General features: G+C 44.9%; 1 protein-coding gene across 3 annotated transcripts in view; it reads right to left on the reverse strand.

Moving 5' to 3' along the window:
- Positions 1 to 328: 328 nt before the first annotated feature.
- PAIP2B (poly(A) binding protein interacting protein 2B) overlaps positions 329 to 26,772 on the reverse strand; it is a 58,582-nt gene continuing 32,138 nt past the window's right edge. For all 3 annotated transcript variants that reach the window (XM_085642712.1, XM_085642714.1, XM_085642713.1), the window contains exon 4: positions 329 to 2,875. In XM_085642712.1, coding sequence (XP_085498838.1) covers positions 2,819 to 2,875 — 57 coding nt within the window. In that variant the 3' untranslated portion in view covers positions 329 to 2,818. The remainder of the gene's footprint in view (positions 2,876 to 26,772) is intronic.

Below are 26,772 nucleotides of genomic sequence, written 5' to 3' on the forward strand. Positions count from 1 at the left end.
TTACATAAAGAGCCAGCTTCCTACATAGATGCTTACCTTTTATTAAGAGTAAATCAAAGATTTGATAGAGGTTTGCAGAGAACATTTCAAACATCACTTGACTACAAGGTGTTCAATTAGCATCATGAAATCTAACAGGTTAAAAGATTAAAATAAGACATGGTTGAGAGCCCAAACTATGTACTCTGCTCCAAAAGTTTTGAATCGGGGGGGGGGGGGAGGGAGAGAAGAGACGCGTTAGATGATGTAGGCAGCAAATAAAACGTGTGTCTATGCGAAAGTGAAGTATGTAAAAAAGCAGGCACAAAAAATGAGTCCAGAGATGATCATTGGTCTCAGTACTTACAAATGAAACTGCATGATTTATTTACTTGAAACTTAACACAACTGCGTGGGTTCAGCCCAAGATGCTCAGACACCCACCCATGCAGAAACCACCACTCATATGCAATGAATCGTACGTTTCTCCCAATTGAGACTCAAGTCCAATTAACAGAATCCTCCAGATAATAAAAATGCGATATCTTCCCGTCAGGTTTTAATGTTGTTCAACTAAACAGATCCAAAGATGGCTAGAATTCCCCATTTGTTTTCAAATTAAGACAATCAAATCCGGCAGTGTTGACGTCCTGTTTGTTCACTCCTATTTTCTCCATCGATGCTTTGCTCATGGTCTACAGGTTGTGATCCACAGATTTAAACAAAAGCATTCCATACTAGACATGATGTAAATAACAGGAAAAACTCCATATGTCTCCCCCACAGCCACATTTGTAAAATACATAGCCAACCATAAAACACTAGCCATCCATCAGAAAGTTACTTGGAGGGAAAAAGGACAACAATGATGTCAGAAAACTACTATGGTATTCTGCAATGATGCACCCTCAGATTAGGCAAGTCCAAAGAAATGACAACTACTGCCAGATATAAATATATGTATACACACATTCACTGTATGCACATACATGGGGGGCCGTGGGGGGGAGCACACCATGTTCTGAGGAAAGTTGCAGTATTGAGAATGTCAGTGTAGTTTACAGATGCCTTTTAGTCTTCAATACCTTCTTAACTTAATGACACGGCAAAGTGAACAAAAATATAACAATAGCGGCTTGAGAAAAAAGGAGCATGGCTTAATTTTGCACTTCACCCCGAGTAACCTCCTTGGGAGCTCGTAATGGATTTGAAATGTGGTTTCAAGATCATCCAAATTTGAGACAAGTTAGGCAGCAGTTTCATCTTGGATAGCAGATGAGCCCTGGAAACAAACACCAATCAAGGGCTGGTAGCAAGTTTGCAGAGGGTCAAAGAGCTAAAGGTGCAACAAACGGATTGCCATCCAAAACGTTGGTCTTTCAAACCGCAAAAAAATAAGCAACCCCTGAAGGCAATTGTCACTCAAAAGCAGACATCCGTAGACTGATTCACCTGAGGTGTGCACTGCAAGCCATGCTCCTTTACTGAGCGCAAATAAACATTTTTCCATGAACAGTGGGATTTTAATCAAAACAATATTCAAAAGTGAGAGGAGCCATGTGGATTTAAGTCCTTGTCTAACTAAAAGGAATATGTTCCGTTTACCCAATAACACACCTGTGCTGTCCCAACAAGCACAATCGATCCACCTTGGTGGCAGTGAATACTAATAAAATTATGGAACTCTCAAAGCCTGTGGTAGGGGCCTCCATATGTGCTGTAAGCCTAATTGCTTATATGAAGTAATACGCAAATTACTTCACCAGGCAAGAAAAGACCAACACTGGAAGAGATGCAAGCTCCGATAATGTTCCATAAATTAAAACATTACCTGCAAGAGATTTCAGAAGCAAACCAAAGCCGACGTCTAATTATATGTAAATGGAGGGAACGCAATTAAAACAAAAACAATTTTAAAAATGCAAAGAATGCATTTCACCATCTATTAACCCTTAAGAATAAAAAGTCACCATCCTTTAACCCTGGCAGCATGCAAACATTTTAATGTTCACATAAAAATGAGCTCTGTTTTGCACTGTAGTTCATAAACACTGAAAATTGGGAGATTCAGGAGGGCAGTTTTGAAAACAACTGTTGTTGAGATCTCAATAAGCACTACATTAACCTGAGCAGAATCAGAATGTGGCTGGTTTGATTTCTCTTGCCTCCTGGCCCGGGAGTAATACTTTCAATGGTCGCTAAACAACTGCTTAGCCTGCACCAACCTATCTACTTACAAAAGCAGTTTAAAATATGAGGGGCAGCATCAGGGCCTCGATCTTAAGAGGCACTGTAGTGTTACACATTGAATGGGATGACTCACTGCAAGATTAATGCACGGCTGAGAGGAACTACTAAAGGTAACAGGCACCAAGCCATGAAGATTTCTGGCCTGACCGGTGCATTTTAAAACAACGCAAAGAGATGTAAGGCCTGTTGTCACCTGGGTCCATTAGCTTTCCGATATCTCAGAGGTGAGGACGGTGAGAAGGGATTAGGCAAGGAAGGGTGAAAACCCATGATTTTACGGTTTCTTCAATAGCATTGTGGTGCAAGCACCCGATTATTGTTTGATGTACAGATTGCAAACCCCCTTGCAAAAAAATAGAATATCCCAAGTCCGATAAGCATACTGCCAAAACAATATATGTTGTAAAGAAAAAAAATCCAAGCTTATACAATACGATCCCTTGTCCTTCAGTCCCGCCCCCCTCCCTCCCAGGTACTCGAGTCACAGTGTCGAGTTATCTTTTCATTCCCGCCTGGCTTTTGTGCAGCGTTGTCCCAAATACTTAGGGACACAGTCTTTTTTATTTATTTTTTTTAAGTTCTGTAAATTTCAGTACTTCACTCCTGGAATAAACTCCTTGGCATCAGGATTCAGATTGCTTTTGCTCTGTAAAGAGGAAAGGAAAAAATTAGCTAGGTTAAGTAATTCTACAAAAAATCTATATTTCTTTGGATTTTTTAATAGATGCATCTTTAGAACGTTGTATCAAGCAACATAATCCATGTGCCAACAATTAGTAAACAAAAGTTAACTTTCTTTCAAAAACGAACACTAGAACAGAAAACTTCCTCTTCCTGCATCAACTGATCTGATTACCTTTTGCGCATCTATATTTAACAATAGATCTGGTCACTCGTTACTGTGAGACAAATACCAAGCCACTCCCGACACAAACCTCACCCCTTCCCACCAAAATGGATGTGCAAAGGTAACCCAAAACCCTAGAAAAAAGTCAAGATACAGCCTTCATGGGCCCAACGTAGTTTTATATATGGACCTAAAATTTATGAAAATGACTACACAAAAGAGAATAAAATAAAATCTTGTAGGTTTTAAAATGGGTACAGGTTTAGTACAACAACAAAAAATGAAAGAAATCTAGTTTCTTTCCACTTTAAATTATTCTAAATAATTCTGGTTCATAAGCAAGCTGGATATTCCGAGACTAGAACAAATGTTATTACTATTCCAATTATTGCGATTATATAAACAGACCATAAAAATAAATTGTTCCAGAATCTGTAGAAAGGTTCAAATTTGGTCCAACACCTCAAGGAGGGATACTGCAGATCCTCTAAATTACACTAACCAGCTAAAAGAGGGTCCTTTACTTTGGGCTAACAAGTTGTTTCCATTATTCAAATCATTAGAAACAGAAATACTGCCATTGTGGCCGGGCATCCCACTGCAGTCAGTACTAAAGAAAGACAGCCAGTAACTTACTGCTAAGTACGACAGGATTAGATACAGAGGGGAAAATATTTGCTAAACTACTATCAAATGATAGTAATTCTGGATAGAACAAGTTCTGAAGCCCTCCATACCAGACAGAACTCAGACCAGATTGTGAAACCACTGTTCGAGTCTTGGCAGTTGATAATACTCACTATTTAAGGGAAACAATGTTATACTGCTGTTATGCGTGCCTCTCACTTGGGGTCCTGAGTGATATTACAGAGAAGTCCAGCTTCGCTCTTGTTTTCTATTTCATGAGGGATGCAAATGAAAAGGTCATGTTGGCTACACCCAAAACCTACTTGCTGGAAATAGACCCATGCCCCAAGAGGAAAACAAGCATTGGCATAGCCAATAGGTCTCGCTTTTGGGACCTTACAAGTATTTAGTTATGACTGTTGCATGGCTAAACACTTATTAGGTCCCAAAGGCCAGACCTATTGGCTATGCCAATGCTTGTTTTCTTTCTAATCGCGGCACCGGTGCTTTACTTTAAACATTAAAAAGTGAATGAAGCGCGGGTGCTGCGATTATAGCAAAAGTAAAGAAATAGATGTTTGTTTCTATTTCTTAACTTTCGCTATAATTGCAGCACTGGCGCTTTACTTTTAATGTTAAAAGTAAAGCATCAGTGCCGCGATTAAAAACAAAAAATGCTACTGCCGGCCACAGCTTGCAGTGCATGTGCGCGAGTGGTGCACGCACAGCAGTAATCACGCCATATGGCGCCTCTGCTGAAGCGCGCGCCTGCGCACATGCACTGCAAGCTGTAGCCGGCGGTAGCATTTTTTTTAAAGCACTTACTAAAGTCTCTCCGAGCAGCGCATGCGCGCTGACTCAGCGAGACTTAAAAACAGAGCTGAAAGTAAAAGAGGGGCTCAGTGTTTCACAATGGAAGAGTGATGTGGTAAAAATGGGTGCAACACAGAAAGCTGCATTGAGAACCTAATAACAAATGGGGCAATCGGACCCCAGAAACAGCAAAAGTCTGAACCTATTTTAGATGCTTTCAGGCACCCAGTGGGGTTCCGAATGGATCCACCCTTTCAGGTATGCTAGAAAACATTCAATTATTGCCTCCATGTTAGTTAGCTGGTGGGGAATACCATCTACTCTATGCTAAAAAGTATGTGAACCGTATAGCCACTCAACTGGCAAAGCTGGAATATGAACAGAACTACAGAAAACAGATTGATCTGGGAAGAAGAAACTTCAGCATATCAATTCCACAGTGTTTCTTGATGAAGTTAGGCTGGTGTGCTGTTTAGTTCACAATTTACATCAGGCTACCTATGTATAGAAAGCACACATAGCTATATAGATGTTTTGGAGATAACTGGGTGACTGCTGATAAATGATCAGACATATGTTTTTTAGGAATGGGGCAGTTGTAGGGCTGGGGTAGTCTATGTTAAGGGGCAGGGCTTTAGGCATCAGGGCAGGGGGAGTTTTCAGACCTCACAGCGGTGGGGGAGGGTTCATAATTTAAGGCGGGGGGGGGCAGAGTAGTAGTGAAGTTAACCACGCATACCCACTAACCATTCATGCCTTTACAGCAAAATAGTGCGGTAGAGGCACAACTGGTTTAGCCATGCGTGCCTCTATCATACAACTATCATACAACTGGGTCCTGCTAACCAGGTTCCCAGTGCCTGTGTTCTTTCCCAAAACGGTACCTTTTTTCCCCACAAGTGGCACACCTTTGACCCACGTTCAAGTCCCTGGTAAAAGGTACCAATGGGACCAAGGCTTTGTGACCAGAGAGGGTCTCTAGGGGCTGCAGCAAGATGCCACCCCAAGAGACCCACCCCATGTACATTCTTAGTATAGCTTCACTATGCAGTTATAATGTCAGAGTACACTGATGTAAGTGCTGTATTCATTAATAAATGCATTCCGAGGGCACCTCAGTTGCCCTCTGAAAACCTACCTACCCACTAGTGTGTGCTTGACTAATCTGCAGCAACATGCCCCTTCTATACGCGTTTGACCTCCTGAGGTAGGAGCTTTGAGCTCTCATGGGTCAGTAAACAAAGCTGCTCTGGATGGAGAAGCTTCACGCAGACAACAGAGCAGGAACAGCAGTGAAGGGTGATGAGCCTCAATGACTTCTTGACCTTTGCTATGCTAGCCAGGGCCTCTCCAGCTAAAGGAGATGTCCAACCCCCTGACCAAGCACCACTTTTGGCAGCAAGGTCAGCAGGAACATTAAGCCAGACAGGTGTCCCATGTAATCCAGGACAACCTCTATGGTGTGCTGAGCTGAAGTGACTCCCCCCTCCTCCTCCCCCCTTTTGAAAATCTTCCGTATTGTTTGAGGATTTTAGTCAATAGGATTAGGAATATACCCCTCCCCAAACGGAGTGGACATACAAAAGGATGTAGTCACCCTAAAGACAAGTAGCCCATTGGCTACTAACTTCCATCCCCTGTAATGCCTCTATATTGAGTAGTTAGGGGCACCGCTGAACCGTAACTTTGTCCTCTTCCTTCATAGGTAGTGAGGATCTAAGAAGAGCCGTGCAGCAGAGGAAGACTATAGCCCCCCAAACCTACTGGCCTGTCTGCAGCCTCAAAGATCCAGCCAAAAACTACAACTGCTGCCTTCAACAAAGACCAGAACTCCAGTGAACAGCAGCACGTTCACCAAGAAACTTCAAGACAGGAAACAGACCTGCGGAACAGCAAAACCCCGCTTCCGGATCCACCTCTGCACCAGACGCCTCCGACCAGAGTCCAAGTGGCCCACTGGCCCCAGTGATCCAGAGCCCACTGTGAGCAGACCCCCTCCTGGACTCCACAATGACTTGTGCAGCCGCAACACTAATGACCCCCAACTGTGACCAGCTCCAGTAAGGATTTTTCAACCGCAATAGACACCCCTGCACTTGCAGCCACCCAACCTTGGGAAGCCTGAGCAACTGTGCCGAGGTGACCCTCAACATCCAAACTAAACTGCTCAGCCACCGGTTTCCCTCATCCAGCTTCCTAGTCCAAGCCTGCAGCCTTTGTTCAAAACAGTCATCCTCCATTGATTTGTACATGGGGCCGACACGGTTTTGGCACTATGTATACACCCCCCCCCCCCCCCCCCCCACGTACTAGTCTTAAACCCCAGAGGTTGACCTCCAACTCCGCTTTACTTCCCTCTAATGAGCACGACTTCGAGGGCCCCCCGGCTTCATTGTTTAACAATGGGTACCAGACTCAATTTGACATCTGCACTTGGCTGCCCCAATGCTGCTGGTGGTAGTACAGTCTTGGTGCTAACTGAATCTTGCCCTGACCTAAAACCCCAAAGACTGGGTGTGTGAGTAAAGTACTGACATGTAAAATTGCATTCTTGTTTTCCTCCCACAGGATAACATTGCTCAATTGAGATATTGCACTAAGTGCATGTTTTTCTAGGCCCGCAAAGTATTGCTATTTCTAAAAACTATATCTTGCTGTATATATCCTTTTATTCACCTGGCAATAGACTGTTTAGTAGACCAGACCTTGTCTAACGGGACCATAGTTCACAAATAATTACGTTTTTGAACGTCACTGGTTTTATCTACGTAGATCCAGAAGACCCTCCTTACATCCAGTGAAAGAAGAGTCCTCTCTGCAGAGCATAGACTATTAGCATGAAAAACTGTCGATAGAGCTTGCAATTCACTAACTACTCTCGCTGATGTGATTCAAAGAAACTGCACTTTGTAAAGTTGTTGGAAAGAAGCTCTTTGTATAGAATTAAATGGTTGGACTTCGAGACAGCCCTAAGTTGAACTCCCTTGGAGATAGGTTTTTCCACCAGTGGAAAAAACTTCGAGCTTTTCCAGATGATCTACTGCAGAGATTTTTGCTGTAATCCACTAGGTCAGCTAGTGGAACAGTGTACAGCAGCACTGAAAACATGTTTTGAAATCTACCACGAGTACCCTGACAGCAGCAGTTTGAACCCTACTGCATAGATCAGTCTCTGTTTTTAAACAATAATTCACCCCTAAGTGTACCTTGATGTCCACAAGTAGGGTGCAAAATATTTAGGAGTGAAATATATGTGACATTACAAATGTCACGTTCGTTCAGTGACTTGTCCGACTATAGCCGGTACATTGGAAAAGTCAAATTGGAATATAAATATATATTTTAAAAATCCCATTTGATGGTGAAGACAGATTTTTTTAAATAAATATATAGGAAATGAAACTTTTACAAAGTTACTTTTACCCAGCCTGAAGCTGCAGAAGACTAATTTGCATTAGCTCTCCAGCAACTGCCCGGCTGGTACTCTGCCTGAATTAGGTGTGAAGGAGGATTGAAAACTGCCATCAGGGCAGACAGAGACAAGGGCCTGGGAGTGGAGAGGTCTTTTCTTCCCCTAGCAGGAAGACCAGCTGGGTTTGGCCCAGAACTTAATTTACTTGAAGTGAGTTTATAAGGAAAAATAAAAGGAACCGGATTGCTTAGAGGTAACCAAGAAGTTAAGCTTGCCCAGACCATATCTGTTACTACCAAGCTGCCCACCTTTGCACACTAGTTGAATGGCCAGTCAGACTCCACAGAATGGTCCCAGGGAACAGCCTTACAGGAAGAACTCTCAAACTTCCATGGGTCCAGAGGGACGTAGGCCCGCCAATCTATAACTATCTGAGAATACTAAAACTGCCCTAAACATTAGAAAGTTTAGCGTGAAGGAGACCCAATATATTGATACTTTGTGTGCTTCACTGTAGTTTCACTTCTTAAAGCACACACTCACTTTCAAAAACTACACCTCCACCCAATCACTAGAGAGCCCTAGTCATATGTTTACTTTATAAAGAGTCTTTGTTAATACTACATAAAAAGGTTTTCCATTTTACATTTCCATGGTACATTGCGAACAAATTTATCTAATGAATGAGGAGAGGATGTGGCCCAACTGCTAGATCAGGAGACCTCTGAGCTGGGGAAAAGGGTAAGAGTCTTGGCAGGGATGCTGAACATCCCGGGATTCTGGCCATATCATTTAATCTCCCTGTGCCCAACAATTAAATTTTTATATGACAGTCTGTAAAGCAACTGGTGCTCATGTAAAGCACTTGGGATACCCTTGGGTCTAGTTCACGCTACATTAAAAAAAAAAAAAAAAATCCTGCCAAAATAAAATTATATATATATATATATATATATATATATATATATATACACACACACACATTACTAATTACAGATCAGGAAATAAGCTAATTTGGTCTAAAAGAAGTCAGAACAAACCCTTATTTTGGATATATGTATTGCACCTGGTTCTTAGGGATACTGGGATGCCCCGGTTTATGTAGGCTCTAAATCAAAACTAGCATAAACTCTTCCAAGGCAACGATCATGCTAACAGCCAGCAAAATTACACACACCTATAAATTAGAGTTGGCAAAACAACCCATTTTAAGATGGTCTAACAAGCACTACCACACTGCAAATCTTTTATTCCAAGGGTTTATCCGAGGGAGTAACCAACAGCAAAACTCTAGCTTACTAAATTAAGCTGTGAGACTCCATGTAACAAAATCCCAGTCAACAGCTTTCAACAATGCAACAACTCATCACAATGACCTACAGGCTTGAATAATAAAAGCATTTCACGATAAATACCTTGGTCATACATGCTCATAACAAATGGATCAGACCTGTGGTAGCTGACAAACTCTTAATGAACCAATTAGGCCTATTGCCCTCATCTTTAGCGTGTGACCATAAAATTGGATGCCTCCCGTATTGCATAGAATGCCGGCAACCATCAGGCATAGAAATATAAGATTGTATGTACAAAAAAAAAAATTACAGTTAGCAAAACCTCCATGAAAAGGCGTAACAAGGACTATCACATTGCAACTCTTCAATTTCAAAATCCTTGCCCCACATGTCAATGAGGTATTGTCAAATGGCCCATTGCCACCTTCTCCAAGTTAGCAAGAGCACACTGCAAACAGTACACCGCTTTGCGCACGTTACTCATGGCTTTAGTTTTGCAACTGCTTTGTTTTTGCTTTACACATGAGAACTGACTGCTGTGAAAACTCTGCAGGTTCCTGGGATTAGTCTGAATATTATGAGCAAAGTCGATAAACAATGCCCCTTGTTATTCTGTTCAGGCCCTAGCACCTAGTCAAAATATACCAATGCAGCTGTTTGAGAAATGGGAGCACACACTAGGAGAGGAACTTTTCCAGGGAGAAGAGCGAGACAGCACCTATGATGGAGATCTACCAGCCATCTATAGTCTAAGGTATGGGGTCTGCAGACAAAGTCCAGAGATCTTCTAATCTATAATATCGTCTTTTCATGATATCCCCTTTCATGATTTACGGACTAACTGCTATGCTGACCCCATTTGTATTCTGCATTTTTCCGCTTGTATTGGCACGTATACTGCATACTAGAACATGGAAGTTAAGATAAATGTTAATCTTATTAGGGTCTGTCAGATCTTATTGTTGACAAGTACAAGTGTGCGAGGGAAAGGGTGTGTCTTACAACCACGATTCCTGAGAAAGACCGGAGTGTTGTGTTCTGGGGTGTCTAATCATTTGTTTCTCTGTGAGCGAGTAGGAGAGCAAGTGAGACTATAGCTAGTCGGTCCTGGGATCATGGGTACTAAGGTAGTAGGATGACTCCGTCCCTATGCACTAAGGTCCCATAATCCTACGCATATTTGTGTTTGTGCAGAATCCCTGCAACATGGCGCTGCCAACGTTTGGTCTGGTACTTACTCGTGAGACCCCCCCCCCCCCCCGAGTAGCGCATGTGCTTGTCCATGAAACCCTCTCACAGGTTCCAGGAGATGTCCGTGGTGGGGTTCTCAGCCTCCTATATTTAAAGGTTTTTCAAGCTTGACATTTAAAAGGTTTGTTTTGTGCCATCTTTTCCTTTTTATTCCATATTTGATGTGGCGCAACCGGTCGCTAGTGCGGCACATAACCATGCTGCGGTTACGGTTTTCTTAACTCAAACACGGAGTCCTCAGTGCTGGGGATACCATTGTTTGTGGTTGAGGCGGATCCCGCGGTAGATGTGAATGAGGATTTTTTTAATGAATACACGAGGGCTGCTGTTCCAGCAGCTTATCTTCCTTATACATTGACTGAAGTTCCGTTGACATCCTGGGAGCATACCTTTTGGTTTAATGGCGCCCTTACTCACCCTGTATCTTATTCGTATGGGCCCCTTATCTACTGATTGGGCCACTTGGCCGGTTTTGGCTGATTTTACACCGCATCCGAAAGATCTAAATCTTACTGTTGTAGAGCTATATCTGTTATATACACAGTTGATACATATTCAGACGTCTCATACGGTTTGCCACATGCACTTCAGACTGCTACGGCTGGAGCTGCTCCTCTGCCGCCAGGACACGGCGGTGGTCTTGTCATTAGTCGTGTAATGATTAACTCCGTGATGGGCAAGTGTCCCCAAAATTGCGAGGGCTTGCCATTTTGGCTTGCACAAAAGTTTGAGCAGCTCAAGGCCGTTTTTCCACATTAAACTCCCCTTGAAAAACACAGGATACTTACAAGGAGTTTATAGAGTGGTCAGATTCCTGCTTTAGCTGACTGCACCACCTGGGGACAGTGTTTGCTTCAGTGTATATACTGTGCTTTGGCACCCCCTCCATGACCGTTCTACCAAGCGTTGTGAAAAAGGTGAAGGATGAACACAGGGCTGGTCCGTGCCTGGATTTGGGGATGAAGTTAGTGGGCATGTTCCCCATTATCTCCGATAGGGTTCTGGACAACATTAAAGGTGAAGCAGTTTGCAAGTGGAGGACGTGGATCGACAGTTGCAGATTATTATTGCAGATGTGTATACATCTTTGGGTCGCAATAGCTTGGGAATACGGCCGTTCACACAGGTACAGAGTAAACCTCCACCCCTGAAAAGGAGGGCAGTCTAGTCTTTCCTAAAAAAGGCCTGGCACAAGGATCAGCAGCAGCAACACAGACGCCTGGGTGGTGTGCTGGTTTGCCTACATCAGACACTTCTGAACGCAGATACGATTTGCATGGCCTCATCAGCCAATGAATTGCCAACAGCGTGTGCTCCCACACACTGATGTCCTAAGGTATGAACATGTGGGAGTGTCAAACCTTACTCTGACCCAAAGTGGTGTAAGCTTTATTGTCCTACTTACAGAATCATGACAATCATTGTGTCCAGAAGAATAATTTGTCATTTTAGGTTTGTAAACAGTAAAATAAGTCGCACACAAAGTGTGCGGACTTCGGGATCAGCAAACTCAAGGGCCAAAACCAAAGCACGTAATTCAGGTAAATTGTGCTGTACAATACTCAAGGGATTGTGAGTGCACAAATGAAGATCTGAAATAGCCATCTACAATCGAGCCTGCCACAATTGCGCAGGCTGCAGAATAAGCATGCTATTAACCAATGGCAGGCTGTGCAGACCCATCAGTGTAAATAATGCATTTGTACTGATCAAGAGGGAGTGCTGATAAAGGAGGATGAACATGTTCATATTGTTAAAAAATCCTGTGTTTGCAAAGAAGGATCAAAGATAAAATTGACATCAGCTGACGTTAACAAACTGGCCCATTCTATCCAACAGGGATGCTGGTCTTTAGAATTTGGCACACTAGCCTTCGTGACTGCTTCTAAAGCAGGCACTGGCAAAACCATGAAAACACGTTTTCCCTGAGCCAGAGAACGTTCTTAGAATCTGCATCTGCACTGCTGTCAATATTTTTTCTGTAGAAGAAAAATGGAACTCAGCAGGAGTATACAAATGCAATTTATAAGCAATGGGAACAGCGTCTCCTTCACTGAAAGTCACAAAAGTAAATCTGAACACTCATGGTACAATCCATATGACCAAATTTGTCGAATTCTCTCGTTGACAAGAACTGAGTCGCAAGCAGATCAGACTACAAAGAACAAAGTACTGCGGTATGTTCCAGAAGCCAACAGGAAGATGAAAAAGAAGAAGGTTGCATCAACGCATAAAGCGGTTTGATACGCTGGGCATAATCAGGAATGCAAGTCCTGCCAAAAAAACAAGCATTGTAAATGCAATAGGTCACGCCTTTTATCAAGTTAAAGCCATTTGCTTTGCTATACAATACCATTAGCAAAGCAAATGGCTTTACTTGATCAAAGGCGAGACCTATTGCATTTTCAATGCTTGTTTAGGTAGCCATGCGCTCTACAAATCACGTGAATAAATACATTCTAGTAGGATCAAACCCAAACACTGTGCCTTAGAAACATAGTCTGGATCCTGGCTGCAATATACATTTGGCAGAGGCTCTTACTTGAACACAGATGACTGACCAAAACTATTATGATTGCCTCAACAGGTATACTCCCAGATCTTTCTAGAAATGGGTGACCTCCCACCCAGGCTGCCTGATCTGTGTGCGGGCCAATTCACATGTTGTGGCCATTTTAGGACTTTCCTTTTATGCACATGTTGCCAAAGACTGTGTAGATTACAGAGGTGCCACTTAAGGGGTTGGTTCTGCCTTCTTTGAAATCTGTTAAAGAGTTGTGAAAAACGAGGAAGAAAGGCTTTTGCCTTCAACAATGTGTGCCTCTTTGTGTGGGGTGTGGTGTTTGAACCTAGCACCCTAGCTTGGTTGTCTCTGGCTTCACGCCAGCATTCGGTTCCCATGCATTCAACAGGATTTCTGGAGGTCTGCTGAACCAGCATAAAGGAACGTTTTATGAGCAGCAAAACTCTGAAAAATCCTGTATTTCTCCAGGGGAAGAGGAGGAAGGTGTATGGCCATTGTGTGGACGGGGAGGAGCAAACCGCTGACCATGAAAACGGGAAGCAGGACTGCACCCCAGTTAGAGGTCCTATTGAGGAATGAACAAACCAGGAGATGCAAAGAGTCTGCAGGGCAGCGGTCTAGATCCAAACTGAGTATGCCAGCTTTGGAAGAGTTGAGGCGCTGCAGGAAACACCCCCTGGAATCACGCATGAGCGCGCCCCAGCATTCCATACTAGAAGGCTCACATCACAAGCATCTGAGGCCGTGTGTTTTCAGTATCATAGTGCACCGATGGGGCAAACATGGGTGTGAAGGCCTGTTCCCACTGCATTTCTGTGGTAAGTTGCCTGGATTGTGCTGGTGCGAAGGACTGGTGCGAATCTAATGACATCAGTAATTAGTCTGAGAATGGAATTGGTTCAGCATTTACGTGAAGCTCTGGTACGGAACTGTCCTTTTACAGTCTTGAATATTGCAGTGTATGTATCTCGCGAAAAAACGTGTTGGCCGTGGTATGTGGTACACTTAAAACGGAAAAAACACGTTTAGTAATATTTTACCTTTTTACTGGGCAAGTGACTTTAATGCTCGCGGGAAGCCTCGTGCCAGCTCCTGGGGTCGAGCGGTGGCTGCGCGCGCCACGGCGGATTCCTCAGCACTGCCGCCGGGCCCTTCAGCCTGTCTGGGAAAGCGAAAGCACGCGGCCATACACATGTAGGGACAAAGAAATGAGCGCGCATGCACATCCCAACACTAATGAAAGTAAACAAAGATGGCGTTGGGCTGTCCACACGAGCGTGCATTTTTTTGTCCCTACGCGTGCATTTTTAGATTTGCAGATGCCGAGAGCAGCCATCTTTGTCCATCTGGACGCGCGTGCATTCAGCTTTGGCAGAATCTATTCCAAAAGGTCCTCTCCATAGCGAGAGCAGCGCGTGCGAGCAAACTCACAAATGCTAACATATGGAAGAAAAAAAAGTTCCAATACTCCAGGCCATTGGCAGATATATACTATAGAAAAAAAAAGTGTCTCCGCTTTACTTGCAGTATTCAAAAGGGTAAGAATCTTTTCTCCACCAACAATACGGAAATGGTGGTAACTTATAAGTTGTGCTCTCAACTGCAGCCCCCCCCCACCGAAATTCCTCAAATATGTGAAACAAGCAGCAGATCAGGACCTTGGTGGTGGCAGCACTTTTCTTTCCTACTTCAGGTTTCCGACTCTGAACGTATGGTACTCAGATTGTGACCCCCCCCCCCCCCCCCCCCCCTTCAGCATTCAACTTAAAATATGGTTTTTTATTGTATGTCACCACGTATTCTACCAAAACAGCACTATGCTAAAGGCTCCTCCCACTTATTTTCTGTTCCCAAGAGTCCAATGCATGAGCAGTTAGAAGATTGAGCATACCTGCTACCCATCTTCACTTTATCACAGCACTTCCAATTTTCTCTAATTCAAAGAGAACAGAATCATAGCAGATTGTAGCAATAGGGACTGCTGTAATAACTGATGTGTTGACCTTTTATAGTGTCAAGATATTATGTATATTTCCAGATACATTAATTTCAAATACCGTTGAAAAGCATATGGGTAGTGTACCGAGTACATATAATGTATATGAATAATTAAAAGGTTTATTTAAAATAAAATAAAGTAGAGCATACATTAAAAAAAAAAAAAAAACTAAAATGGCTGTGAAAATATACGGGGAAAAAAAATAAACATGGGAAGTTAAATCCACCCACTACATAACACAGAAAATGGAAATCCAAAAAGAACAAGCCAATGTTAATACGAAATAAGCTAGATCAAAACAGCTGCATGCAATCAGCAAATGCAGAAATAGTTTAAGAATCTAGCCTTTTCTTAGATTCCAAGTCAGGGCACAGAGGCAAAGATTATTCCTGAAAACTTTGTTTACTCTACACAAACCATAAAGCAAATGGAAAAACTACAATTTACAAGGCTTCAAAGTGACCAATAATGGTCCCAATAAACACCATCTGTCTCCATGCCAAGCCAAATGCCATATGGTGTTTTCCTATAGTGATTTTGGCAGAAGTTGGAATGCGTCGATTACGACTGGAATAGAATTACTCTGACATGTGTAACAAAGTATAATCCTAGAGGTCCGACTTGCAAATTTGTGACCAGACTGATATCTCTAACTTTTTAGGGGGCGCATATACTTCCGCCCAGAGCATTATGAACATGGTTTGTTTGCCACAAGGTACCTCCCCCGCCCCCTTTCACTGAGCTCTGACCACAGAAGAGTTTCACATTTTACCCAGAAGTGCTATTTTTTTTCCACCCTTCCAAAACTGGCCGTGGAGTACAAGGCTGCAGTGCACAGCTCTGCACTTCGAGAACAGATTATGGGAGGCTCTGTAGTACGAACATCAAAGCCTTTGCAGGCCTTCAAGCAAGGACAGCACAAAAGGCAGCATGTTTCCAAAGAAAGGCCAGTGCCACCATCTTCAGATGGCACAGACATTCCACAGCAGCCTAAAGCTGGTAGAACTAGCTTCCTCAGAAGACTGCAGATCAGAGTGACTCTTCCTGCCTTAGACAAACCCCACAGATCCATATAAAAGGTGTCTCAGCCACACTGAAGGGAAGGGTGGTCTGTGGAAGATGTGTATGTTCAGTTCTTTCTTATAAGTCCCCCACAACCTCCAGAACTTCGGTAAAAAACGTTTCTGGAGCAATCAGAAAAGATCTGTTAAGTTCTTTCCATCAAGGGCCAGAGCTGGCCAGGGACAATTCTCTAAAAATTATAGAGGCTGAGCCACTTACAACTGAGGTTTCTCAGTAGAGTGGTTTCCTTCCTTCACAAAAAACTCAGAGGGAGGGTGCATGCAGTCATACTCTTTCCAGTTTACTTGTTCAAACTTATACGAAGACCTCACAATGTCAACCATTCTGCTTTTTTGCATAGCAAACATTCCTTGCCTTCTGATTAATTGTGCAAGACCTGCCAAACTAACAGTGTATTAGCGTCAATTACAACAACAAGTTTATGGGCTCTTCTATTCCTATTAATGAATCAACCAGTATTGTTTATATACCGTACGCATGAATTTTTTCTGTTTTTTATTAGAAATCTATACAGTGGATTCCAAGTCACAGAAATTTTACATTCTGTGCCATTAGAATACATTGAAAAAGCAAAAAGTGTTGCAATTCAGGTGTCACCATGTTTTAGGCTAAAAGACTGGACTGGAGTACGACCTCAGTACAGTGTAAAACATTGAAAATGAGCAATTCTAGAATCCAAAAGGAAAAAGTTACTTAACCCAGCCCTCCCGATTGGCCTGCAGGTGAGTGGTGTGTCTTTTAAACAAGCCTTCATCTTGTAGGGCTCCGACCAATTTTGCAACGTTTTTAGACTTTCATTTGTTGCAGGGAACATCCATCGCCACTCCAAAGACGTCCCTTGTGAAAGGGATGCTGACAAATTATGCCTGAATTTTGGGCTTAAAACCAGAGATCTGAGCCGACATACTACCTTTACTTGGATTCAGTGCATATCTGCCTGCCTCTACTGCATGTAGGAAGTGAAGCTAGGTTTTGAGTCTTGCTTTCAAGTATTACCACTTTTCCCCTTCATTTACATTGTTCCGGCAGGAGATAAACTTCTGGACAAAAGCAGTGGGAGATCTGCCGAGTAGGGCATTCGTGTTAACAATATACCCAGTCATTATTGCTGACCTCTCCATCTCCCCTGCCTCCATCTTTCGGATCTCCTTTATCAGTGGAGGCCCCATGGAATCGGGAGCATTAGGTCTCTTTCTGGGTGTTAACAGAATGCTGGAATCGACTGGTGCATTACCCTGGATATAAATCAGATTCTGAATTGAACCCTTGCATTACATTTTCCACCCTAGGGTGACTGGCGTACAAGAAACTGCATCCCTAATCATTCCTGTGACCCCAATCTATAAGGCTTGGAAGCATGGGCATGACCTGATGTTTTTTTCTGTGATGGAAGAATGGTTTCTAATAGGTCTCCAACTCAGTACCAGATTTAAAGGGAGAAACATAAATAGGTTTATTTCGTTTTGATAAACTCCTTTCTCAATCTTGATCAGAGATATGTTCAGTATGCTAATTAGCTGCTAATCCTAAATGATTTTCAAAAATATTTCCCACTATGTGCATAATTTGAGGAGAAATGGTTTACTCTAATGTTATGAAAATACAGGGAGAAAAACACTCGCATCACTCCTAGGACATGGAGAAGAGACCATGGCCCTTCGGAGTTATTTGGAGAAGAGTATATAGACTCAGAGTTGTCCGATTTAAAACTAGTTTAAGGTAGTAAATCGAAGGGGCCACTGAATCTCTCCCATCAAAGCTTTTCAGACCCTTCCAGGATACCTGAAAAGGTTTTGATTACTTCCTGTGGGTGCCCTAAACATTGTAGGAGGCCATGGACGGGAGTGGACAGTCTACGTTTTCGTTATGATGTACCCAGTGGCTGTAGGAAGGGATTAGCCTGCTTTGTGTTTATGAATATTAATGAAGATCCATGGACGGGGGAAAAAAAGTTACTTCGCTGTAACATCAATTCTCCATCTCAGGAGTATCGTCATTAAACACCCTCGTCCTAATCATCAGAGAACAGGAATGGTGGCTAAGAATCCGGAGACAAGTGCCCATTAATAACATACCATCAAAATATATAGCAAAGGACTAACAGACAGGTGTTGCATCTTGGAACTGTCCATGGGCAGCCTGAAAGTGTTAGTTTCATTTTCATCGATGCTAGGCTGCATGTCTATAGAAACATGTTTTTCCCCCCCATCTTTTACTTTTGAAATGGGAAAATGAAACTTTTGGACAAGGCGAGTAGGGTAAATGTAATTTTAGACATTTTAAATTTTAGAATGGTTTCAATACTTTTGCTATACACTTGATTTATAAAACATACGGTTTAACATTTACTTGGCGAGTTCTACCCTCTTGGCTGCTCCAGGAATGAATGCATGTGTAGTACGAACTCCTTCCCATCAGTCATTCTATGAAACCCACTCTGTTTCATAGATTCAAAAGCTCAAACACTGCTTGCAAGAAGCAAATAGTTTTCTTTTTTTGTTGTTTTGTGTTTTTACAGGAAACATACGCTAGCAGATGGCTGTGCACACCACATTATCCATTCGGAATGAGAATGGGGGGGGTGGCTTGTTTCACGCCTGCAAAGTGCAGACAGTTCATCATGTAACAATCATTCCTCCATGGGCTTCACCAAGCACCGCAAGCCATATGCCAAGTTCAGATGCCGCCATCCTGCATTGTGTAGCTCGGAGCTTTAACTGAGTCTGAATAATCAATAGAAGGGCTAAGGCCTAAGGCTTCATCTTTTGTTGCAAGAGTAAGTGCGATACAAATTGCTAAGAATGTGCGAGTAAACAGAATGGCCACACCAACTGTCATCTCAGTAGACCAATAATATGTAAAACTTCCAGCCGTAAGTGCCATCTTCTAGGCAATGCCAGCGTAACAGTTCATGTCAATGACAGGCACCATTATAGCAAAAACAACAACCATTACCAAAATCAATAGTCCAGCCTGCGGAAATTTGCATTTAATTTTTTTTTATGTGCAAATATATGCAAAATAATTAACTGACTCGTAAATAAAAGTAAAAATGTCATTGTAAATGTGATGTGCATGCAAAATAAATCTAAAAACATACCAACGAGGGGCGTGCATTGGTCAGCCAACATGGCGGACGCAGCCTAAACAAGCTACATGCGCCCACTTCTTTAATCCGTCATAATCCTTCCAAAATCTATTTATTGCAGACCATCTGCAGCCCTAGGACGATTGCCCTACCTGGTTCACCTGGTGTGGTGTCGAAATACCCCCGCCAGTGCAGGATCGAGGAGACGCCAGATCTGTGTCAGGTGTTGCGCGGCCTGGGCCGGAAGACCCAGGCCTGCTATCTAATACCTGGGGCGGTGCAGTCAGGGTCTGAGCTGCGGCCTGCAGGGACGCGGGTGCGATGGTTGTGCTGGTCTCTCACCCCCGACGGGGCCTGTTGTGGGGCGGCTGCTCTGCCCCCTGCCGTGGTCCGGGTCGCGGGGGAGCTCCAACGGCCCCCTTCTGTTCACTGCAGGTGCCGCGGGGCTCGCTCAGGTCCTGGCTCTGGCGGGTGGGGGTGTGGCCGTCCCAGGTCTCCTGCAGTGGGGGCATATTGGCATGACCCACCAGGCTCACGGCCGCCTCCCCAGCGAGCTCTGATCCCGGTGCCCCCCTGGGTGAAGTACACAGGGACCAGGTGCGGAGGATTCATCATCCAGACCTGCAGCATAGCAGACCACGGCGGATCTTATTTTGGACATGTTGCATGCTCCCTGTGGCTGGGGAGAAGACAGTGGACCTCGCCTTCACACGCGAGGCCCCGACCTGGCAGCTGGGAGCACTGCGACACCCATTTGATACCTCATGGGCCATCGAGTGTAGGTTTTGAGCCCCATCCAGAATCTCTTGAACATCACAAACTGCTGAGGCAGGGCTGCGCGGCTCTGGCCTACGTGTGGAGTTAGGCCCTGGAGTTGAACGGTGTGGAGACCCGTTAGGACCCCATAACGCACCCTGTCAACGTTGGATCACTATACCTTCTCTGCTGAATCCACGATTCCAGAAGTTGGCCTTGCAGCACAGACAGTGGGAGGCGTGGGTCGTGCTGGAGGTCCAGCGAGCTAGGTCCAGATCGGAGGGCCTGCTTGGCTTTCTGCTACAGGCTGCGGAGGAGGCTGGGTTAGTCCAGGTGCGGCTTGCGACCTGGCAGTAGGGGGATTCCGTGACGACCAGCGTGTAACACTCCTTGGGGAGCCCCCAGAGCAGCACTTCGGTTTCATTGCAACTTATGGCGCCATGCAGACTCTCTAACAGTGTCCCTCAATTCACGTGAAGAGCCGTATTCGCGGAAGCGATGGGGAAGATAAGCCGGGCGCTGCAGTCCGAAACAGAGTACTTTGGACCAATATGCTACATCGGCGAGCGGAGGATACACGCCAGGCCCAGTACCAGATAATATGGCCCTCTTGGCGGCATTTACGGATGCTAGGGACACACTTGAGGCTAAGATTGGTGCCGTTGGCACCAAAGTCTCCTTCCTGCGCCAAGACCTGCGGAAAGCGGTTGATCGCATTATATAGGCTGAGACGCAGGTGTCCTCCTTGACAGATAAGACGACCACACAGCAGCAGGTCTATAAATTGACTGTCATCTCTCAAGAACTTGTATCCCGGGCCGAAGACGCGGAAGGCCGCGTTAGGTGTAATCTCAGATTTGTTGGTTTCTCGGAAGGTTGAAAGCAACTTGATGAATCGCTTCCTCACCGCTTGGCTCAAGGATTTGCTTACAGCGGATATGATCTCAACGTGCTTTGTGGTGGAGAGGGCACACCGGGCACTAACGAGGAAACCACCTCCTGGCGAAGCTCCACAGCCGGTCATCGCCAAGCTGCTCAATTATGCTGTAAGGGACAAGGTGCTAGTTTGCTCGGACACAAAGATAAACTGATCTTGGACTCAAAGCCTATCATGATCTTCCCGGATTACACCAGTCTGGTTCAACAGCAGAGGCAGTCCTTCACTGCAGCAAAACGGGGACTGCGGAAGCTAAATCTCGTACATGCTGCTCTACCCTGCTAGGCTACATGTTCAAAGACCCACTTTTTCGACTCGCCTGAAGCAGTTTTCGCATGGTATGATGAAAGAGCCCAATTGAAACTACATTCACCGCCAATTGTCTCGGAGTCCTCCTTGGGGCTCGCACAGGAACAGATTGCATAGGACGAAATCAAAGAGACGGCATCGCTCCAGATCGGCCCGGCGTCCCTCCAGTCGCGAGCGCACATCCTGATCACCCCACAGCCGGTGAATCTCCTTACTTGCTCATCTCTGAACATCCATGGGTTGGACTTAACCTGTCATTCTTGCACCAAGTGGAGGTGGACATAGTACAATGTGGCTGACCTGACCCGGACTCTTGAACCCCAATGTTAATGTTCTATGGGAATGTTGGGATCCATTGGCATGGGAGCCCTAGGGTCTTCAATTTGGGCCCTGGGGCGTTCCATACCGCGACGACGCTCCTAGTTCTTGGCAGTATTGTGGGGAAGGGAGGGCGAAGGGGGAGGGACATCTAGTTTAAAGTTTTGCTGTTTTCAGTGTTTTTTCCTTCACAGACGCCAATTATGCTCCTCATTAGTTAGGCCAGTATCTTTAGACCCAAATTCGCAGCAATTTGCCTCTCCTGTGGGTGACCTCACCATGGTATCGTGGAATGTTCGCGGGCTGCTAAATAAAATTAAGCGAGGGCTGTCCTTCGTTAAGCTTAATGATACGGTGCTGACATCCTGGTCCTGCAAGAGACTCATCTTTTAGGCAACAAGGCTCCCAGTTTGGCCAGGTTTAGGTTCCAGCAGGTCTATCAAACGGGTTTCACTAGGGGCTCCTGAGGAACAGCCATCATTAATCCAACGCGTCCTCTTCATTCATTGCAAACACTGGGTGGATGGGGAAGGGGGGGTAGATATGTCCTGTCCGGCACACACTATGGGGAACCACTTAACATAGGTAGTGTATATGCACCTCCGCCTTTAGGTAACACGTTTGTCAAGTGTATCACTCGCCGTTGGGCGTGATCTCCCGGAGGCGATTGGAACAACGTTATGTCACCGCTTGATAGACGGTGCTCAGGTACACAACATCCCGCCAGAGCCTCCAAGTTGTCACTGCTGGCCAATGCATTGGGAGGGCAGACGTATGGGGCGAATATCATCCTGCTGATATAGGTTACACTTACTTGTCCACGGTTCATAGTTCCTTGTCTCGTCTAGATTACATGTTCACACCACGCAACTACATTCACAGGTTCTCCCAAGTCTTCCACCATGCAGAGGGCTGTCTGATCATTACCCAGACACGGTGACACTCCTACACTTTCAAAAGCTCCCTCCTCTCCCCCCACCTCCCCCCCCCCTCGGCGTATGTCCCCTTGGCATCTTCGCGATCCAGACTATCAAGAGTGTCTGGACACTGTGATCCAGGATTATCTTACCCTGAATACAGACTCTGCTCCCTCCAAGGAAGCCCTCTGGGAAGCTTTGAAAACTACAATTAGGGGGGGTTGATATGAGTTACAGGACGAATGACAAATGCAATCACTCCACTCAGTTGGAAGCCCAGTGCACATCCCTGGAGACGCAGTACATGCAGGCCCCCCAGCCCCCACCCTCCAGCGTAACCTATCCCTCATGCACCAACAGTTGCACCAGCACCTTATGGAGGAGGCGAAAGATCTGGTTGGCATCTCAACACCAGATATACCAGTGGGGGGGATAAATCTAGCAAGATGTTACACAGGCTGTGTCAGTCCGAGGGCGCCCCGGCCACTGTTCCGATTATTAGTGGGTAGGATGGTGTTTTACGCTCATCCCCCGCAGTAGTAGTTACAGAATTTGCGCATCATTTTTCTATGCTAAAGGGAAGAGAAGAGGTGTGGCGCCGCGGCCAGGGCGACTGACTCTGGAATCTGGAGATCACGGTTCGATCCCGGGCAGCAGATTAGCCCAGCACCATGTGACTCTGGGCAATACCTTGCTTAATCTTCCCGACAGCCCCCAGCGCCTAGACACCCTTACGGGTAATTGTTTGCGCTTTACAAATGTGGATTATTATTATGCTATATACTCAGAGGGAGCAGCTCTCAGAGGATCACATAGCGGAGTTATTTGAGACATTTACCCCCCCACGACTATTAGACCAGTTGAGAGACCAATTAGAAGCCACTATCACTGTAGACGAACTGGCGGTGGCCTTGAAGGTGATGCAACCCAGCCAGGCCCCAACGGGTTCCCCGTGGAATTTCTTTGTTCTCACATGACCTTGCTGGGCACGCACCTACTGGAAACCATACACAAAGCTCTCTCGCGCCAGTTATTACCCAGGGTCTGGCGTCAGGTCAAGATTGTCCTCCTCTTGAAGCCCAGTCGCCCGCTAAAAGATCCACCGTCGTAGCACCCCATTTCCCAGATTAATTTTAAATCCAAACTACTGGGGAAGGTCCTCGCAGATCGCCTGCGCTCCTGCATCCAAGTTCTGATTTACTTTGATCAATCCGGCTTCATGCCTAATCGAGCCACTCTACATCATATTCGTCGGGTCAATAATGCTATGGCGTTGACCCCTGAGTTGGGGCATCCTGCAGCGATACTCCTGGCCGACATCAATAAGGCCTTCGACTCCCTGAGCTGGGAGTACTTATTTCAGCTGTTTGAGGCGGTCAATCTTGGCCCACGCTTCCTGGCATACGCGCGTCTATTGTATACAGAACCCATGGCCTCCGTGCATGTTGCTGGTCATCGATCTTCCTTCTTTCCTATTACCTGTGGCACGAGACAGGGCTGCCGTCTGTCTCCGCTTCTATTCGCCTTAGCGGTGGAGCCCCTGGCAGTTTGGGTTTGCCGAGACCCGGTGCTTCGCAGCTTTGAATGGCCAAGATCGCAGCCAGATTGTATTGCCTTATATGCAGACAAAGTCTTATTTTTCATTACTTATCCCTGGATCTCGGACCCGAGAATCTTACAGATTCTCTGTGTCTTCGGCCAGACCACTGGACTCCATACTAACCCTTCCAAATCGGTGCCATTCCCGGTTTGCGGACAAGGTAGAGGTACCTGGGCATCTCAGCTCCAACATGCAACCAATGGTTTCCAATATCTCGGAATATTTATGTCCCCTTGCCCTACAACCTCATGGGCGCGCAATATTAACTCGCTCCTGGCCGGCCTCCGGGGAAAGACATCCGTATGGTCCTCCCTGCTCTTCTCGTTGTATGGGCGCTTGGATTTTTTTTAATGGTTTCGCTCCCCAGAGTGCTTTATCGACTCCAAAACTTCCCGTATCATATACCAAGGTCTTGGTTTCCGCAAATAAATGCCATAATCAAAAAGTTCTTATGGGGTGGGGGTGCAGTAAGGGTGGCGTTACAGATGTGTGCAATCTACATACTGCGGCGGCATGGCGGCCGCGGATGTGTACTCTTATTACGCTATCTCCCACCTCCTGGTCATTAATGACTGGTGGTACAATTCAACTATAGACCCGGCATTTGCCCTTGTACATGCAGCAATGGAGGGGGTTCCCCTCCTTTGGCTGCTGTACAGCGCACAGTCCCTAGATCCTCTTCCCCATGACAGCAGAACGACAATTCGGCTGTGGAGGTATACTGTCCTGCGCATGGGGCGGCATGGGCATCTAACCCAGACAAAGTCATTGTGGCATGGAACACTTGCACGCCAGGTGGCCACGTTGCAGGAGTTCCGTCAGTGGGATCAAATTGGCATCCCCACATTAGGGGACATTATGAAGGGCACCACTCTAAAATCCTTCACGCACTCTTCATAAATCTCAGTTTTATAAGCATCTCCAACTGCGTCATGCTCTCACCCCATTGCTTGTTGATCTAGCTGATCTCCCGGAATCCGACCCTTTAGAAGGTAGTCTTCTTATGGGCGATTTAGGTGCACACAAAATTCAGCAGATGTACCAAATATTGACCACGCACGACCCTTCACAAGACTAGGAGGGCATGGAAAGAAGATATTTCAGAACTCACTGATTGGGCGGAGGCTATTGCCAGTCCCCGGGGAGCCGCTGTGTCCTCCAGGTTCCGTCTTACCTAATTAAAGTATGTTCGTGTGTATTACACATGCCTCCCTCTTTGAAGGATGGGGGCCATTGCATCTCCCCAGTGCCTCCATTGTGACAGGGAGGAGGGGTCGTTCCTCCACACGGTATGGAGCTGCGTTGCCATACAGCCCTTTTGGCGCCAAGTTTTGGCCTGCCTTAAGGAGGTGTTCTCTTGGGACCTCCCACTCGACCAGAGGTTGTTCCTACTCCACAGCACAGATGACATAGGTGGGAACCACTATAAACAACACTTACTTTTCCTTGCACTCACAATCACTAAACGAAATATTGCCCAGCAATGGAAAGAAACCTCCCCACCGACAATAGGGAAATGGCGAAAGGAACTGGACAACTGCATGGGTAGCAGTCTTTCAGGCATGGGTTGCCTTCAAAAACAAAAAAATCTGGTCTAGATGGGCCACATACCGGGGCATATACCTCCCACCTCTTCCTTCGCAAACTCCCCCCCCCCCCCCCCTCCCCGATAGCTTCCACGAGAGGTTTTGGGCCATGATATTGGGTTCTTCATTTTAAGATTCACATCGGCAATCATATATGCTTGCCAGGTGGGGTGGGGATGCCTGCGTACAGTTTGGTTTTTTATGATCATTTTTGCGTCTACACAATGTACCCAATGATGTCGGCCTATCTGGCGACTTTTCAGTATGTTGTATCATGATGGTATGTGTCTGGCATTTGCCCAAGAGGTACTATAAAAAAAAAAAATTAAAAAAAAATAAAAAAACACAAAATGTACATTTAAAAAAAAAAAAAAAATACAACCAAAAAAAAAATACAAAATAACAAAAGCAGAAATAAAAAAGATTATAAGCAGAGATTGGCCCATCAGCCCAGGCACTAAACTCGTTTTTTTTAGGTGGATGTGCATTTCTACACACCAAAATATAGTCACTTAAAGTGATTAGAACGAATGGCTGGAGTAGGCTGACCTTGCCCATTATGTACACTGTAGTGGGTGGGAAAAAATGTGAACGAAAACAGACCAATGGATGTAGAGAGCTAGCCAAAGTTTGATTGATATATATATATATATATATATATATATATATATATATATATATATATATATATATATATATATAGATAATGGGAAACCATAACTGTAAAACTGATTTTGCAGTTTATGTTCTCACTTGTACCTGTGGGCTTAATTATATCGGAAGTACCAAACTACAGGTACACGAGAGAATCCTTCAACATCTACGTGCCATTTTGCATAGTGATCCCAATTACCCAGTGGCACGCCATTTCAAACAAGTCCATGGTAATAATCTATCTTGTTTAAAATATTATGTGGTAGCTGCTGTCCCTAAACCACGCAGAGGAGGGAACAGAGGCTTTGAATAGGAGATTGGAAACTAAATTTATTCTCAACTTCGACAGCAAATGCCCAAATGGTCTGAATAACACCGAAGATATGTACACATGTTTGTGAATAGGTATTCTGTGTGTTACCCGGATTAATGTGTTTTATATCGTACAGACTCTGAGTTTGTTTTTTGACTTGGTTCTAAATAATCTATTGTTTGACTTTGTGAGTATCGGTGAAATTTGTGGTTAC

Source organism: Triturus cristatus, chromosome 2_2 (genome assembly GCF_964204655.1).
Source record: "Triturus cristatus chromosome 2_2, aTriCri1.1, whole genome shotgun sequence".
NCBI lineage: Eukaryota > Metazoa > Chordata > Amphibia > Caudata > Salamandridae > Triturus > Triturus cristatus.